Source organism: Euprymna scolopes, chromosome 15, assembly GCF_053919585.1.
Source record: "Euprymna scolopes isolate OS-2025 chromosome 15, ASM5391958v1, whole genome shotgun sequence".
NCBI lineage: Eukaryota > Metazoa > Mollusca > Cephalopoda > Sepiida > Sepiolidae > Euprymna > Euprymna scolopes.
The window spans coordinates 129682676-129700227 of NC_136496.1; the positions used below are offsets into that span (position 1 = coordinate 129682676).

Here is a 17552-nt window from a genome sequence, read left to right on the forward strand (position 1 = left end):
TTATGTTGTAACCCAAACCATATAATAAAGCTCAATACAACCAAAATAGGAAAGTTTACATATATATGGTTTTAAAATATAATTATCCACTGACACGTGTTTCGTCGTCTATGACTCATCAGAGTGGCTGAATCTAGCGAGATTCGAAATCGGGACCCCATGGTAAGAAGCGTAAACCTCTACCACTGTCCTATCTCGCATGACTGCTGGATATCGCGATATTTATATAGATGTTATTTGTTTTTGTTCGCGGTGTATATATAATATATATATATATATATATATATATATATATATATATATATAGTAGCATGGGTGCCCGGCGTTGCCCGGGTGTTTGGAGGTGTGTGTTGAGCAAAAAAAAAAAAAATGGTAGTAGGAAGGCAGACTCGAACCCGTACCGCAAAGGAGGAAAAGAATGGGAAAAAACGTGACGTCTTTGCTGTTACGACCACCGCCAAACCGGAAGTGAAGTAGGTTTAAATTAAGGCTAAACAATCGAAAAGAGGGGATGACGTTTGAAAATATCGGTGAAAAAAACGACCCCTCCCTGTAGAAAAGTGCCCAGTTGAGGATGAAGAAATGAATGTTTTGAGCCAATTTTTCTGTATTTGTCGTCTGAAGGGTCGCGCTTCAAAACGATACTGATCTTGTGAAAATCCGTCGCATCTATCGAAAGTTTTAGACAGACATGCAAACATATATACATACATTTATATATTGGTAGCTCAAATTTTCGACCCAAATCGATTAAAAAGCTTGCCCTATCTCTGAATACCCTTTATGTCAAATTTCAAATGTTTACACCAGAAATTGTCTGAGTAATTTCGTAGAGACTGCAGAGGTCCAATTTTTTTTAACTTTGACCTCTATTATGACCCCTTAACATTTATTGTTTTGGGGCCAAATCAAGTTATTAAGTTAGATCCATGTCCAAGGAACCTATATCTAAAATTCAAGTGTTTAGACCCAAAATTGGCGGAGGCGTTTGGTAGAGTTCTCAAAGGTTAAATCGTTGAACTTTGACCCCCTTAACAGCCAAATTTCTGTCCGAAAACGGATTACAAAGATTTTCTCACATCTCAATACCCTGTATATCAAATTTCGAGTCTGTAGACTGAAAATTGACAGAGTTATTGTGTAGGGAAATGTACACAGAGACACACACACAGACAGTTTCACTTTTATAGATATATAGATATGTATGGGGATGGCTCAAAGGCTAAGGAATGAGGGTGGAAAGTTGTATATTTTGGTTTCAATTCTAGCTGATGGCACCCAAAGTTTTTATCTCAATACTATGTATTAGATTCAATTCAATATAATAATCAATAAAGAATTGTCTCTATAATAATAAATACGTAATTTGCATGAATTACAATATCATATTTAAGCGTATATAGCCGGACAGCTTGCTAGTTAATTAACTACATTTCTAAATAAAAAAATTATTATACAATTTATTAGTGATTTTTAAATACGACCAAAGTGGTGTGTGATTTCAGGGTGTTCTGGTCTTCACATGATGAAACCATTAAATAATAATAATAATAATAATAATAATAATAATAATAACAATAACAATAATAACAATAATAGTAATAGTTATAATAATAACAATAATAGTAATAGTTATAATAATAATAATAATAATAATAATAATAATAATAATAATAAAAATGCATAAAAAGTAAAACTCACAAAAATGAAACTTAAATATATTTAAAAATAAAAAAAGACACAATCAAAGATCAAATGTAATAAAAAAAAAATTGAGATCCAAAGTTCATTGAGATGTTTTAACATGTGTTACATATTGTTGCTTTCAATTTTAATCTGAAACAATGAACTTCGGTTAAACAAAAGAATTACATTGATCATAAAATTACGACTTACATCCCAACAACAACAACAACAACAACAGAAAAAAAAAAGAACACAGTTTAAAAATAATTCAGAAAAAATAAATTCTAAAAATAAATGTCATGATATGAAAACCCCGATACACAGAAAAAAATGAATCCAAGAAATGTGGTAAATTATAAAAGGATCTGAAGAAATATAAATTGGATGGAAACGAAAGCAATGGCCGCTGAAAACTCCAAGTAATTTTATTATGATCATAATTTTTTATTTGTCTAAATTTTGCTTTCTTAATTTGGTTCTCTTCTGATATATGTATGCGTGTGCGTGTGTGTTTACATGTTCATATGCATGTGTGTGTATTTGTTTATCTCTAGATAGATATATTAACGTATGTGAATCTATTTGTGTATATATGTGAGTATGTTGTATGGTCGGGCGATATATATGCACAGTGTCTATTTAACAGCTGTTTCTTTAACGTTGTGATATATTCAATGTATGACGTCTGGTGGTTGAAATGTTTTTCTATTGTTGCATGTATGCGTGGATGTTTCACATATAATAACTAGGGCTATGACAACAGCATATTCTTTTCCTTGTTTTGATTCTCAGGTATATTGTATCCATTTATATCTTATATGTTTTTATGTAGAGTGATGTGGTTCTCAGTTGATTGTGTCTGTGTCAGCTATAGACTCGAGAGTCAAAACAATGGAAAGAATATGCTGTTGTCCTAATAATAAAACAGTTCATTAACATTCAGTCTGTGTGATACACAAGCAAATCACATATTTCTCTCTTTGTGTCTTTGTCTCCTTTTATTATTCAAGTTCATCTTCTGAAGGAAACAACAAAACGCTATATAGTTGATATATCAGGTTGACAAAAAGGTTCTTGCGGTTTTTAACTTTTAAATCCAGATGAACATATCTCGTCGCAAACAAAAATTTATTGATCAAAATAAGCACCATCAGAATCAACACACTTTATAACGTAAAAATCTTGCGTTCTGGTGGCGATGAAGTTGCTGAAGAAGTTTTTGATGTCGTTTAGGTTTTTGAAGCATTTCACACACAGAAAGTTGTCGAAAAACTTGAAAAAGTGGTAGTCGGTAGGTGAGAGGTCTAAAGAGTATGGCGGATGAGACAATTTCGCAACCCAATTCGTTCATTATAGATGTACAATAACATTCATCCAAAAACTGTGGCAAAATCTAGGCAACGTAATGTGGACGTTGGCAAGAGAGATTTAAAAAAAAATTAATTTTTTATTTTTACATGGAGTTGACCACTTATCAAGGCCCAATGGCCACTCAGGGATAAGGGTTATTGTGTGTACAGTAATCAAAGGGATAGTGTAGCAATAGTATTGGAGAATTGGTAAGGTGTCATTACTTAGGGGGGGGCGGTTCATCAGGAATTTGTTTGTGTTGGACTTGAAGACATCTAGGTTGAAGTCGGGAAGGAAACAGGCAAGCGGAACAGAGTTCCACAGGTGTGCAGTTCTAAGAAAGAAGCTTTGTTTATGGTATCTACGTTTTGATTTAAGCACAGATAGGGAGTGGGGAAAATTATTGACGGTGGTTTCAGCTAGTCGGGTGTTTTTTGAGAAAGATTGGCGAGGGGGGACCAGAGAATGGAGCTCAGACGAGCACCTGCCATGGAAATAACGATAGAACAATGACAGGTTCGCTACGTCTCCTCTGTGCGAAAGAGGTTGCAGGGTAGAGAAAAGGGCATCCCCCACCAAGCCACAGAGTCTATTTTGTACTCCGTCAAGGCATGATTTGGACGTACTTGGCTCTTATATAGATAGAGAATTGCATCATTAGTGAGATATCTTCTGGAGCGGTATAAGGATCCCACCATTTTCTCAGCGACCTTGGCCACAGACTTGATGTATGTGTTCCATTTAAGATCAGGTGTAAAGGTCAAACCCAGGAGCTTATCAAATCCTGGGGCCTCCCTTAGACGAGAGCCATCCATTTCAATTGATGCCAGATGGGGATCAGAGCGTTAATGATGTAGAGATAGGAGCTTGGTCTTAAATGCATTAAAGGTAACCAGCCACCTCTTTCCCCACTGTACCACGCGCTCAAGATCAGAGGAGAGAGAATCAGAGAGAACATCATCATTTACGGCCTTTGATGTGTTGCCATAGATGGTCGTGTCATCAGCATAGATGTCAACGAAAGATTTTAGTATGTGTTTTGGGAGATCATTGATGTAGATCAGGAAGAGAGTTAGGCCCAGTATGGACCCCTGAGGGACTCCAGCATTAATACTGTGGGCCTCTGATTTCTGCCCATCAACCACTACTCTTATGAGCCTATCAGATAGAAATGATAGAGAAAACATTTCCAGTTATACCGTAGCTGGAAATCTTGTGTAGATGGCACTGAAACGGCAACTATAATGAAAAATATTGAACCAAGATCTTTATTATTCCACATTCTATTATTCCACATATTATTATTTCACATAAAAGAGTTTTTGAGTGCTAATCACTTACTGACAAAAAGACTCAAGAGAATCACTTTACAAAAGCCAAGAAACTCTTCAACGAAGGTAAACACCCAGTCAAGCCAAGATGCTCTGGTTCTTCTCAGGACCAGTAACACAATGCTCAAAACAACAGGTGGATAGCCTACAGTCTGAACAAAGTCCATCTGCTCTATCGTTATTTTCATGGCAAGTACTCGTCTGAGCTCCAATCTATGGTCCCCTCCTTGCCAAACTTTTAGAAAAAAAATCACTCGACTAGCCACAACGAGTATCAACAATTCTTCTCATTCTTTATCTGTGCCTAAATCTAAACACAGATTCCATGAACAAAGCTTCTTTCCTAGACCTGTACGCCTGTGGAACACTGTTCCACTGTCCTGCTTCCCGGCTGATTACAATATGGTAGCCTTCAAGTCCAATACAAGCAAGTTCTTGTTGAGCCATCCCCTTATTTAATCCACATTTTACTCAATCCGCACCATTAACGATTACTAAACTACCACCTTACATTCATTAACCCTTATCCTCGAGTGGCCATACCTGCCTTGATAAGTGGTAACTCCCTTGTACAAAAAAAAGTCGAGGATCAAACTATTTAAGCATCTTTCGAAGGACACTGTGAAGGTCGCATGTTTCAGATTTAGGCCATCATAAAGACTCCAGGCAACTTCCACAAGCGTCGGGTTAGGGTTAGTATGTATTCAGTGAGTTTCCTCTTAGAGCTGCACTTTGAATTTTAAGACTTCATCAATTACAGACAATAATTTAAGACTTCATCAATTACAGACAATAATTTAAGACTTCATCAATTACAGACAATAATTTTAAGACTTCATCAATTACAGACAATAATATGATATTTTGTTTACTTTTCTTTCCAAAATATGTTTTAATAAGCATTTTAATTTTTCATGCCTTACAGCCATTTTATCTGTTTTGATAAAATGAAGCAGACTAAATCTCAAATTAAACATTATCTCAAAGACTCTTCAGAATTTCAAGTAGAAATACAATTGTTCTTTATTCTAGGAATTGAATTATATTATCCACCAGGTCCTTCATCATTCAGAGAAATTATTTCTAAAATCACGGTTCATTTTTTTCAAAGTTTAAGTAATTCGTTTTCGATCATAGAGTTATATATCCTTTATATTCATCGGTTTTATTTTGCATAAGATAATTCGTCTTTGTGATCTTTAATAACTAATGGGAGACAACCCATAAGTTATTTCCTTTAAATTTGTCAAATTGGTATTAACCTTTTCCGTGTCTGAGCTATATTAAATTAATATTGTTCCATATTTGAAATAGAATCGACACTATTTTCATAGAAATACAAATAAACACACATTTGCTATATGTTATTGGTTTTTCTGTACAATGAACTCATTTTTTGCAAATATCAGCTTTATCAAAACATATTTGTTGATTCAATATATATATTTTTCGGGAGTTGGTTTTCTCTATATATGCGTGTGTGTGTGTGTGTATATATATATATATATATATATGTGTGTGTGGGTATGCATATATATGTGCGGACATGTACATTTACATATGTTGGTATGCGAGTGTGTATGTATATATTGATATATACATATGGGTGTGCATACATGAGCATGTGTGTATATACATATGTATATACAGGTGTGTGAGTGTACATAAACGTATAGGTTCAGGTATGAACGGGAAGCAAATAAAATTGATATATAAACAAGGAAACAAGATAGAGGCAGCTGGGAAGAGAGAGAGTTAGCCTATAAATATGTGTGTGAGTGTGTGAATATCTCAACCTGCACAATCCACTACTACTTCTGTGTGTACGCCTATGCGCGGGCCTGTATGTGTGTGTGAGTGAGCAGGCGGGCATACATAAAATCCAGACAAGCCCTTTCACCCCACCCCATACCAAGAACCATAATAAGTTTATGATTTCAATGGGAATTACCAGCTTTTGGCCAGTACTTTCCACTTATCTGTCTATATCTGTTCATCATTCTCGATGTGTGTGCGTGCGTATTCGATGTGTGTGTGTGTGTGCGTGCGCGTGCGTAATCGATGTGTGTGTATACAGATATGTGTAGAAACATGTATATGTACGGGTGTACATACATGTATGTTTATATATGCGAGTGTGTACGTACATGGGCATGGGTGTCCACTTCAACATTTTATAAAAGACTTCGTTTTGAATAAAGGCCAACACGTTGCTGACCATTCCAAGTCGAAAATATTGGGATGGTCGTATTCAACCTCATTGGCTATACCCGTCCTTTTCCTGCTGTCAGCACTGCCCGCCCTGCACTCATGTTTCTGTCATTCACACTGAAGAAGACCGAAAAAGGTCGAAGATTTTGGGTTTTTGAAGAAAAAAAACGTTTTCATTTTTTTTTTAACTTTTATATTCCTACACGTCAACAAATAAGAAAAAATACAAACATTTATATATTTTTGGTGTGTATATATATATAAATATATATATATAATTTGAGGACTTGACTTGCTTAAAAGCAACATCGCCTGACGAGGTCTTTATTCATAATTAATTGACCGAAACATTGTCATCATCGTGTAGCAACATTAAAAATGTTTATTTAAATATAAATAAAAAGTATATCTTGCTCTATTCATTATTGAGCACTCTTATATAAATCTTGTTAACTTTATTGGGTTTTATCTTAGAATATTCTTAACTTGAGATTATACACACACACATATATATACAGTTGAACTCCGGGATATAATGGTCCTAGCATACGTTTTTTTCAGGTTACGATGTGAAATACGATATTTTTCCGGACCCTGATTTGACCCCGCGTTACAGTGTTATATATGATGTGACTTGATTATTTACATGTGTATTATATACTGTGCTGTATTTTGTTACTAATTTTTAATGCCGAATCCCGGGTTTCTACTGTATATATGATGAGAATAACGGAAATATATATATATTTAAGTATGAGCTTTTTTTTTAAATTTAGGTGGAAAACATTGACTAATCAGCTTAAAGAACATTGTGAACTTTTGGAAGGACTTATGAACCGCTGGAAAGTCTACAATGAAAAATACCAATCATTCTGTGAGGAACTTTCTCTTATGGAAAAGTCATCGGAAGATATGATGTTTAATTATAACAACGGTCAGATGGAAAAATACTCGACAGAAATACAGGTTCGTATTCCTATCGATACAATTACAACATCATTTCTATTTTAAATATGCATTCATATATTTTTCTCTACAGGATTCACTTAAACTAATTAATCGATCTTTATGAATTTTGTTGGGTCGGTAGTGTGGCTATAGCTAATTTAACTTAGTTTTCAGCAAAGCGAATAAAACGGGATATATACGTCTGATTTTAGTGAATTTTTTTTTTCCAAAATCTTTATTGGACATCAATTAATATTCTTCAACTTTCAGTTTCTTTGGTATTTTAAATGTTTTTTAAGGTGACATAATATTGGCATAACCTCACATTTTCCAAATTCAAATATTTCAGATTTGCATTAAATTTGATTCATAGTCACCAATGAAGTAAGATTTCTTCAATTTCAATATTTTCTTAAAATCCTTTAAGATCTGTGAAAGATCATAAGCAAACATTAATACTGTAACCCTTTTCCCTCTCCCATTGCAAAACTCATTCATGTTCTGCAGAGCGGGGAACAAAAACGATAAAATCCAAAAACAACCAAACCAGACCCTACAAACTAGCGATTGAAGATACAAAAAGATTGTAGAATAAAAACTTCTACAAAATAACAGGATTCACCATAAATAATATTTAAAAAATAACTGGATTTAGCATTAAATAACCTGAAGAAGGTTAATATGCCGTGAAACGCAACAAATAAATATTTGAAGATATAAAGAATTTGAAGCATAAACTCTTTTCGGTATTAAATAAACCGAAAAGGGTTGATACGTCGTAAAACCAAACAACCAAACTAAAATCCTTTACAATCTGTGGCAGATCATGGGCAAGAGGAAAAGCATGACCAAAACCTATAGAATCCGTTTTGTTTGAGTCGACTAACCATTCAACATTATGAATTGGACTACTGTTCTCATCTTCAGTGTGATTTTCACAATGTTTCGGTCGATGTAACCTCCGACCTTCTTCAAGTGTATCTTGTCGAACTCGGGAATGTTTCTGTCGAACTTGAGAATTTTGGATGTAAATAAAGGGTTCCGTTTGAAATTCTGTCCAAATTCCAGAGTTTGACAGAAACATTCCCGAGTTCGACAAGATACACCTGAAGAAGGTCGGAGGTTACATCGACCGAAACGTTGTGAAAATCATGCTAAAGATGAGAACAGTAATCCGATGAATTCAAATAATTATGAACTGTTATGTGCTTATTTCTAGGGAATATTAAGCGTGCAACAAAAAACTAAAAACTCGGTTACAAAAAATAAATATTTATTGTACATAAAACAAGTCGAGAACAATTTATTTCAACAAAAACAAAATATTTACAAAGATTAAATATGCTTTCTTGATATTTGAAAGTGTTTGACAAGGTCTAAAGGAGATAATCAATTCTGAATTCTGTTTTTATTTATGAGAAAGACTGAATAAAAGAGAATATTGAAATATTATTTGTTTGGTCAGAAAGAAAGACAGAAATCTTTAGATTTACCAAGGGTTCAGTAATTGATTCTTTTAAATCGTTTCTTTTTGGCTGGAGAATTATCCTGATAATTTCGCCAGAGTCAGCAGAAGTTAACATCTTAGCGATCACCTGCTTAACTAAGAGTTTATGTAAACAGTGTTCTATTATAGTTTTGGTGGATAGAACCTTCCAGAATCGCTCAAAGTAGAATACTTCAATATTCCACATTTTAGAACATTTCAGGATCGCTATAAATGGAATACCTTAACATTCCATATTTTAGAACGTTCTGGAATATCTCTAAAAAGGACATTTTTATATTCTTATAATAATATTTTTAATAGTAATAATTATTATAAGAAATTGGAATACTTTTATGAGGAAAATGTCCTTTCATGACAGAACATCGTCTGAGCTTCAATCTATGATCCTCTCCTTACGAAACTTTCACAAAAAAACACTTGTTTAGCTACAACGACTATCAACAATTCCCCTCAGTCCCTATCTGTGCCGAAATCTAAACGCAAATTCCATGAACAAAGCTTCTTTCCTAGAACTGTCCACCTGTGAAACTCTGTTCCGCTGGCCTGCTTTCAAGCTGACTACAATATGGTCATTTTCAAGTCAAATGTAAACAAGTTGTTGTTGATCCGCTCCCATAAATAATCCATTTCTATCCTATTCCCACCATAAACTATTAATATGCCGTTGTTTCAGTGACTACCATACACTCATTAACTCTTATCCCCAAGTGGCTTTTGGGCCTTGATAAGTGGTGAAAAAAAAATAACAAAAAATATGGATGCTGGCAGAAGGGTGAACAAATCGAATATGGTCAATTTTCTCAAAGATATTTTCAAAGTAATCCTGTCATTGTGGAGAGGATAGAGTGCAATTTGAAAACAAATATAGGACAATTTTGGGTCTTCTTCAAGGATGCCCGTATCACATGGAAAGCTTTTCTCACAATCCAACATTCAATTTACGTTTGTAATACGTGATATGATTCTAAACTTATTTGTTTTTCTCTTTTCTAGGATCTTCATGATCAATTAGACACATTCCAATCAAAACTGTCCGAGTTATACCAACTGAGTGAGGATATGGGACCGCAACTAGATACACTCTCCGTGATGAATATCAATTTTGAGCTAGCCAGTTTGGAAGACAGGCTTCTTCAACTAAGACACTCAGCGGACCGATTCCATCGTGAGTTGACTGACATCAGACTGCAATTTGAAACTTTCGAGCAATCTCTGAAGAAGATAAATTCCGTCCTGGAAAGATCCGAGAATGTCATACAGAACACAAACATCCAGCAAGTGCAGTCAGTGTCAGCAGAAGAAGCTGTGCACAGAGAAACTCTAATGAAATTCAAAGAACTTCTGGTGGAGCTTCACGTCAATGCCACTTTGCTTGACAGCCTCAATGAACTTGGCTATCGGATGGCACTTGATGAAGATAAAGTGCAACGGATGCAAGAATTGAACCAAAGATGGAATAAAGTGTATTCCTCTGTTGTTGAACACTGCCAGTGCCTGCAAAACAATGTGTTGCTGCATCAAAACTTCACAGAAAAATGTGCATCTTGGATGACACACTTGGCTGAGATGGAGAATCTCCTTGCAGAAGATATTGGTGGCAGTTTTGAGAAACTTCTTGACCAACAAAAGAAATATCAGGTGGAGTATCATTAATACGTACAATAAGTTTTACAAATCAGAACCTATATACTAGTGTTAAGATGATTAATTGGAATCGGAAAAATCTAAACTATTGGGGGTATCGGAATCCGTATCGAAATTGAAAAAATTTGTGCCTATTTTCCGATGCCAAAACCGATTTTTTAACTTCTTTTTGTTTTTATTTAAAATTTAATTTTCCATTGCTGATACTAATAATAAATGATAAATATTTATTGACTTTTAAATTAAAACTAAAATGTATAAATCATTTTCATGTGTATTTTTTACGTTTGCAAAAATATATGCACATATTGGTAATTTGAAAATAAAAAATATAAAAACAGTAACTCTATGACTAAATATTTAAAGGTTTTTAAAGAATCAGAATCGGTAATTGTATCAGAATCAGGAAAAATAGTGAAATTGTCCCCTCGCTACTATGTACTATTAAAAGTTTTGATGTTTTTTTAGTTTGTTCATACATGAATAAAAACAAACAAAAAAAGTACATCATGCAGTAATTTTTAGAATTTCAATACCTGAATTTGAATCTCACGGTTTTTTTAACTGAATATGGTTTTGATATATATATTTCATTGTTTATCATGTACAAATTGACTTTTGTTGATAATATCGGATGGAAATCACATCTAACGAGTTGATGGGAGGAAAATTTCTATGAAAACATAAAATCATAGAATTGTTATCCCATTAATGAAACGGCTGTAATGAAGAGATTTAAGGTGAAATAAACGAGTTATATAAGAGAAAAATGTAAGTCTTTGAATTTCAACAGAATCTTGTACTATATAAATATATATATATATATATATATATATATATAAATTAATATTAAAATTTAAAATAGCAAAAAATAAACGGTATGCTGGCTTAATTTTTATATCTTGAGTCTACAGTTTTCCTATAAGTTGTTTTTCTGAAAGCAGCCATGTTTTTTTTTTGTTTGTTTTTTTAATCCTGGCCACGTAATTAATCATGTAGAATATAAAAACTTATTTTGTATCCTAGTGAAGTTGGATAAAAATGGTTTCTATAGCAAGCCCCACTCTCCCCAATGGTTTACTTCGACTTGCGCAACTGCCATTGCTCAAAGGCAGCATGCATTCCGCAGGTTTAACCGACATAAGTCCAGTTCAAACAGACAAAAGTACATAGAAGCTAGAAGTAACGTTAAGAAAGAAATAACGACAGCTAAGAGGGAATTTACGGAAACCACTAAAAAACGCATCGAAGCACAAAAACTAGGAACTCGTGACTTCTGGAAAATCTACAACAGTGTAGTAAATAATGGGCAATCAACAATTCCCCCACTAACCAACAATCACGAGGTTCTTTGCTCAGCAACCGAGAAGGCTAACATGCTTGCCAGTCGGTTTGCCTCAAACTCCACACTGGACCCTCTAAATCACCCCCTACCTCAATTTCCTATGCGGACAGACGCCACGCTAGACGATCTGGAAATCACCCCTGCTCAGGTGCATGCTATCATAAAAAACCTTGACACTTCCAAAGCATGTGGACCCGACCTCATCCCAGCTGTGCTATTAAAAAAGTGCTCAGCCGAAGTAGCTCCAGTTCTCTCCAAACTCTACAACAAATGCCTTAATGAATCTTGCTTTCCGAGCTGTTGGAAAACTGCTTCTGTGGTACCAGTATTCAAGAATTCTGGCGAAAGAACTGACCCATTAAATTATCGCCCTATTAGCCTCCTCCCACTTTTTGCCAAAATATTTGAGACCTTAATTAACCATGCTCTAGTCCAGCACCTTACAGATGCTAAACTTCTGACCGACCATCAATATGGATTTAGACAAGCCCGTTCCACGGCAGACATCCTCACTGTAATCTCTGAACGCATATACCATTCACTGGACAAAGCGGGAGAGGGCAGAGCAGTAGCTCTAGATATATCTAAGGCTTTTCGACGGTTGTACATCTAAACAATATGATATAAATGCGGGAGTGCCCCAGGGATCTATCCTTGGTCCTCTGCTGTTCCTGATATTCATAAATGACCTCCCCGACAAAACTGCCTCTGAGATGGGTATATATGCTGATGACACCACACTCTATAGCAGGCACGACAGGAAAACAAATGAACATATATCTAAAGTAATGGCAGAAACACTAGAGGATGACCTCCAATCAGTAGTGGAATGGGGACAAAAATGGATGGTAACGTTCAATGCCACCAAGACAAAACTGGTTTCATTCAATAATTACAAGAAACCTTCTCTACCACCTATAGCAATGGCCAACGACTCTTTATCTGAGAGTACGTCTCTCAAGCTCCTTGGCCTAACGTTCACAGGAAACATGAGTTGGAACAATTACATCGAGGGCATTGCCAGGGCCGCTGCGAGGAAGGTGGGCTCTCTCTACCGTGCTAGAAAACTTCTAACACCCGAAAGTATCCTGTACCTCTATAAGGCCACTATTCGCCCATGTATGGAGTATTGCTGTCATATTTGGGCCGGTGCATCGGCTACTAGTCTCTCGCTCCTTGACAGGGTTCAAAAGAGAGTCGCAAATCTGATAGGCCCTAAACTGGCATCTAAACTTCAGCCTCTGTCCCATCGTCGAAACGTTGCATCCTTCTGCCTGTTCTACAAGTATTATAATGGTAAATGCTCTGAAGAACTGCAAGCACTTGTGCCCCCACGTCGTGAACACCCTCGACAGACCCGTCAAGCTGCAAAATCCCACCCCCACACTGTAGTGATCCCTAGATGTAAAAGATCTTTCTACTCCAGTAGTTTCTTCCCCAGAACTGCTAGACTTTGGAATTCCATTCCAGGTCACTGCTTCCCCAACTGTACTGACATGCATAAGTTCAAGTGCAACGTGAACCAACATCTCGCTGCCCTAATCCCTACATAGTACCCCAGTAGATGTTTCCCCTGATAGTAGCCCCCTACATTAAAGTGGCAATGTGCCTTGTTTGGGGTGAAAATGTAATTAAAAAAAAAAAAAAAAATTTGCTCGTATTCATGCCAGTTTTTAATCTGCTGTTTCTACTGTGATTCTTAAATGTAGTTACGAGCCTGTTGTCTTAAAATTAATGGAGTTATCTCCCTTGAATTATTCTGCTAACGTTAGAGGAATGTACTCTCACACCTGGATGTTAAGAAAACTCGTTCCATGCATTTGTGGAATTCAGAACAAGGCTCTCTTTTCTTGCTGGACTTTCAAAGCCACCAGATACATGAAGTAAAGTCTGTTCACTGGAGGTGATTTAAGTGCAGGCGAAAATGTTTTGTAGGAAAAGAAAAGCTTGTTATCAGACCCTGGCCATACGGTAGCTAGACCTGTCTAGTAAAACTGCAATTTCAGGATATGTTTACATCGTATTAAAAAAATAAGATTAGATATTCTTAAAATGTGTGCATTCAATCCGTGTTTAATGATTTGTTTGAAAGAATTTTTTATCTAATTTTACAAAAATCGATAATCGATTAATTTTATAAAAAAAGGTTTATATGAAAAAATCAATTCCCCATAGCTGTTGCTATTGACTCAATAAAAAACAAAATGCATAAAATTCTGTAGCAAATTACAACAGACAAAATGAAGTTCAATACAACAATAACAACATAAAATTAAACTCTAGTTCCTAAAAAATATTTTTTTATGTATTTTTTTCTTTTTGTAAATTATTTTGTTTATTTACTTTTGTGCTTACTTTTTTCTAAGAAACATTATTTTACGTTTTTTAATTTTTTAGATGAGGATTGATTATTTGTATTATTTGGATTCTTTGGACTACTATTCTCATCTTGAATGTTATTTTCACAATGTTTTGGCCAATGTAACCTCTGACCTTCTTTGGGTAACTGATGATTGAAGCTTCAGGTAAAAAACCTGACCTGACCTGACTCGAAGAAGGTCAGAGGTTACATCTGCAGGTATATCTTGTCAAACTCGGAATGTTTGTTTTTTTTTTCGAATTCGGGAATGTTTCTGTCAAACTTTGAATCTTTCTGTCAAACTCTTAAATCTTTTTGCCGAACTCGGTAATCTTTCTGTCGAATTCGGGAATCGTTCTGTTGAACTCGTCATCAGTTATGACTAGGGAGAAAACTAAATAATTTTCAGTTGTATTTTTGAACTTTCAACCTCCAAAAGAATGTTTTTTTTTTTTTAATTATTATTTTTCTAGTATTAAGTTGCATTTCACATGACATTTTATCTCAAACCACATCAGCATTAGTCAACTACACTATATATATTATTTCAAACTTTAGCATGATAGACTGACAGACTACTAGAAGGCCAAACAAATGTTTTATAGACTTGTTTGGAGCATACAAAATAAACTAACCTTTTACAGAGATACTTATGTGGAACAGTTTTTGCATCAAATCCTTTTTGCAGATTTCTATTTTATTCCAATTTAATTCTTATATTTTTGCTAATTTTTAGTAAACGGCGAATCCAACACAGTGTATACCATTGAGAAAATTATTGGACTGGATAGAATATGAAATCAATAAAACCGATTGAAATTTTTCATCTAAATAATACAGACTGGAAATTTATGTATCTTACTGACTAATTTTACAATTGTTTTCTTTTTTTTCCCTGCAGACTTTGACCTCTGAACTAGCAAACAAACAGCTGCTACTCCATGCAATCATTGTAGATGGCCAGAGAATGCAAACTGCTGGTGATGCAACTGATTCTGACTTTGAACACAAGCTTGTTCTTCTTTCGACGCAATGGCAGAATGTCACAAAACGCATCAGCGATAGGAAAACAATGGTAGATACACTGATAAGTACGTGGAAAAACTTTAATGATCAGTTTATCACGTTTGACCGGTGGCTTGAGGACAAACATACCACACTTCGAGGTCTGGATATTGATATGGCTTCAATGAGATGCAAACGAAACATCATGGAAAAACTAAAGGTAATGCAAAAACATTTCTAATTTTGTACGACTATTTCAAGTTAGGTATGTTTGTATGTATATGCAGGATTCACTCCTAAACTAATTATGAATTTGGAAACCTAGCTATTTGGTATAAAAAATATGTAAAGTGGTCGATCAGTCGAGAATGACCCTGACACTCTCTTTTTTAGGTGTGAGACTGTGTAATGTAGGTTATATTTAGTTTAATTTAGTTTTATGAAAAAAATGGTTAAAATTAATTTCCTAAACAGAAAGGTTTGCACTACTTTTATATTCTTTTATGAAGATTAAAATCAATATGTAATGATACTAAACCTTATGTCTTGAATCCTTATTCCAATGTTTATTTTGATTCTAGAAAACGTTTAAAATTTAAGGCTTAAGCTGAAAGAGTCTTAAGAAGAAATTGAAATTCAGGGAATCTTGTTTAAACGCTTTCTAATGAGTATAGATCAAATTTAATGCAAATCTGAAATCTTTGTATTTTTAGATAGGAGGTTGTGTCTATTCCCTAAAAACCTTGAAAAATACTCCAAAGAAAGTGTAAATTTGGGAATATTTATCAATTGATGTACAGTACTTGTTGCTAAATCGACTAAAGTCTTATAGAAAGGCTTCCACCACCCATTTGCTATCTTTACATAAAACTAAATTAAACTAAATATAGCCCACATTACTAATTCATCTCAGTAAGGGATATATTTATTTGAAGTAGCTAAATGGTCTTGGCTACAGTATTCGATTAATACAATCGAGTAAGTTGCTTTAACGAACGATTACTTGTATTCATATCTGATAATATGCTTAAGCTTTCAGCTTTCTGTAATGTGGCTGTTGCACTTTACTTTAGTAATTCATAAAAATAAAACTTTACTTTAGTAATTCATAAAAAATAAAACTTTACTTTAGGAATGCATAAAAATAAAACTTTACTTCAGTAAAGAAAAAATAAAACTTTAGTAATTGATAAAAATTAAACTTTGCTTCAATAATTCATAAAAACAAAACTTTACTTCAGTAAATCATAAAAATAAAACTTTAGTAATTGATAAAAATTAAACTTTGCTTCAATAATTCATAAAAACAAAACTTTACTTCAGTAAATCATAAAAATAAAACTTTAGTAATTGATAAAAATTAAACTTTGCTTCAATAATTCATAAAAACAAAACTTTACTTCAGTAAATCATAAAAATAAAACTTTAGTAATTGATAAAAATTAAACTTTGCTTCAATAATTCATAAAAACAAAACTTTACTTCAGTAAATCATAAAAATAAAACTTTAGTAATTCATAAAATAAAACTTCAGTAATTCAAAAAAAATAAAACTGTACGGATTTATAAAAAAACTACTTCAGTAATTCATAAAAAATAAAACTTTACTTTAGTAATTCATATTATATATGGAGGTAGACATATCATCTACATCATAGTATGTATTATTTTCCAAACATTTTACCATTCAACTTTAATTTTCTAGAACATCGAGAATGAATTCAAAATGCAAGATGAGCGATACAACTCGATTCTTGATGTCAGCCAAAAACTCCTGCAATACACAAGCAACGAATCAAACGTGGACTTGGTGTCGCGCTTAAAAGAACTGCAGTATAAACGCACTTCCGTCATCCGAGCTCTTGACTTGCAAATGTCAAAATTGCAAACTGCTGTCAAACAGTGGGAACTTTGTGATGAGCAAGTGGAGGAGTTGCTCGCGTGGCTGAAGGATATGCATCATATTAGTTGGAAGTCACTACCCACGTCGTATGAAGAACTAGAGGCCCAACAGCACAGGTGTCAGGTAAAGCATTTTTTTTTTTCAACTTTATCATTTTTGCCTTCTAGCCTTTTAGCATATACTAAATAGACCTTTGTTCTATGGTGCTGCAGCCATAGTTGTGGAGTCAGAAATCATATATTCTAAAACTTCAAAGAATG

General features: G+C 34.3%; 1 protein-coding gene across 3 annotated transcripts in view; it reads left to right on the plus strand.

Annotated features, from left to right (window-relative positions):
- The window catches only part of LOC145294135 (nesprin-1-like), a 1091614-nt gene that overhangs the window by 935207 nt on the left and 138855 nt on the right, over positions 1-17552 (plus strand). For all 3 annotated transcript variants that reach the window (XM_080141241.1, XM_080141242.1, XM_080141243.1), the window contains 4 exons: positions 7355-7544; positions 10030-10674; positions 15286-15609; positions 17095-17415. In XM_080141241.1, coding sequence (XP_079997367.1) covers positions 7355-7544; positions 10030-10674; positions 15286-15609; positions 17095-17415 — 1480 coding nt within the window. The remainder of the gene's footprint in view (positions 1-7354; positions 7545-10029; positions 10675-15285; positions 15610-17094; positions 17416-17552) is intronic.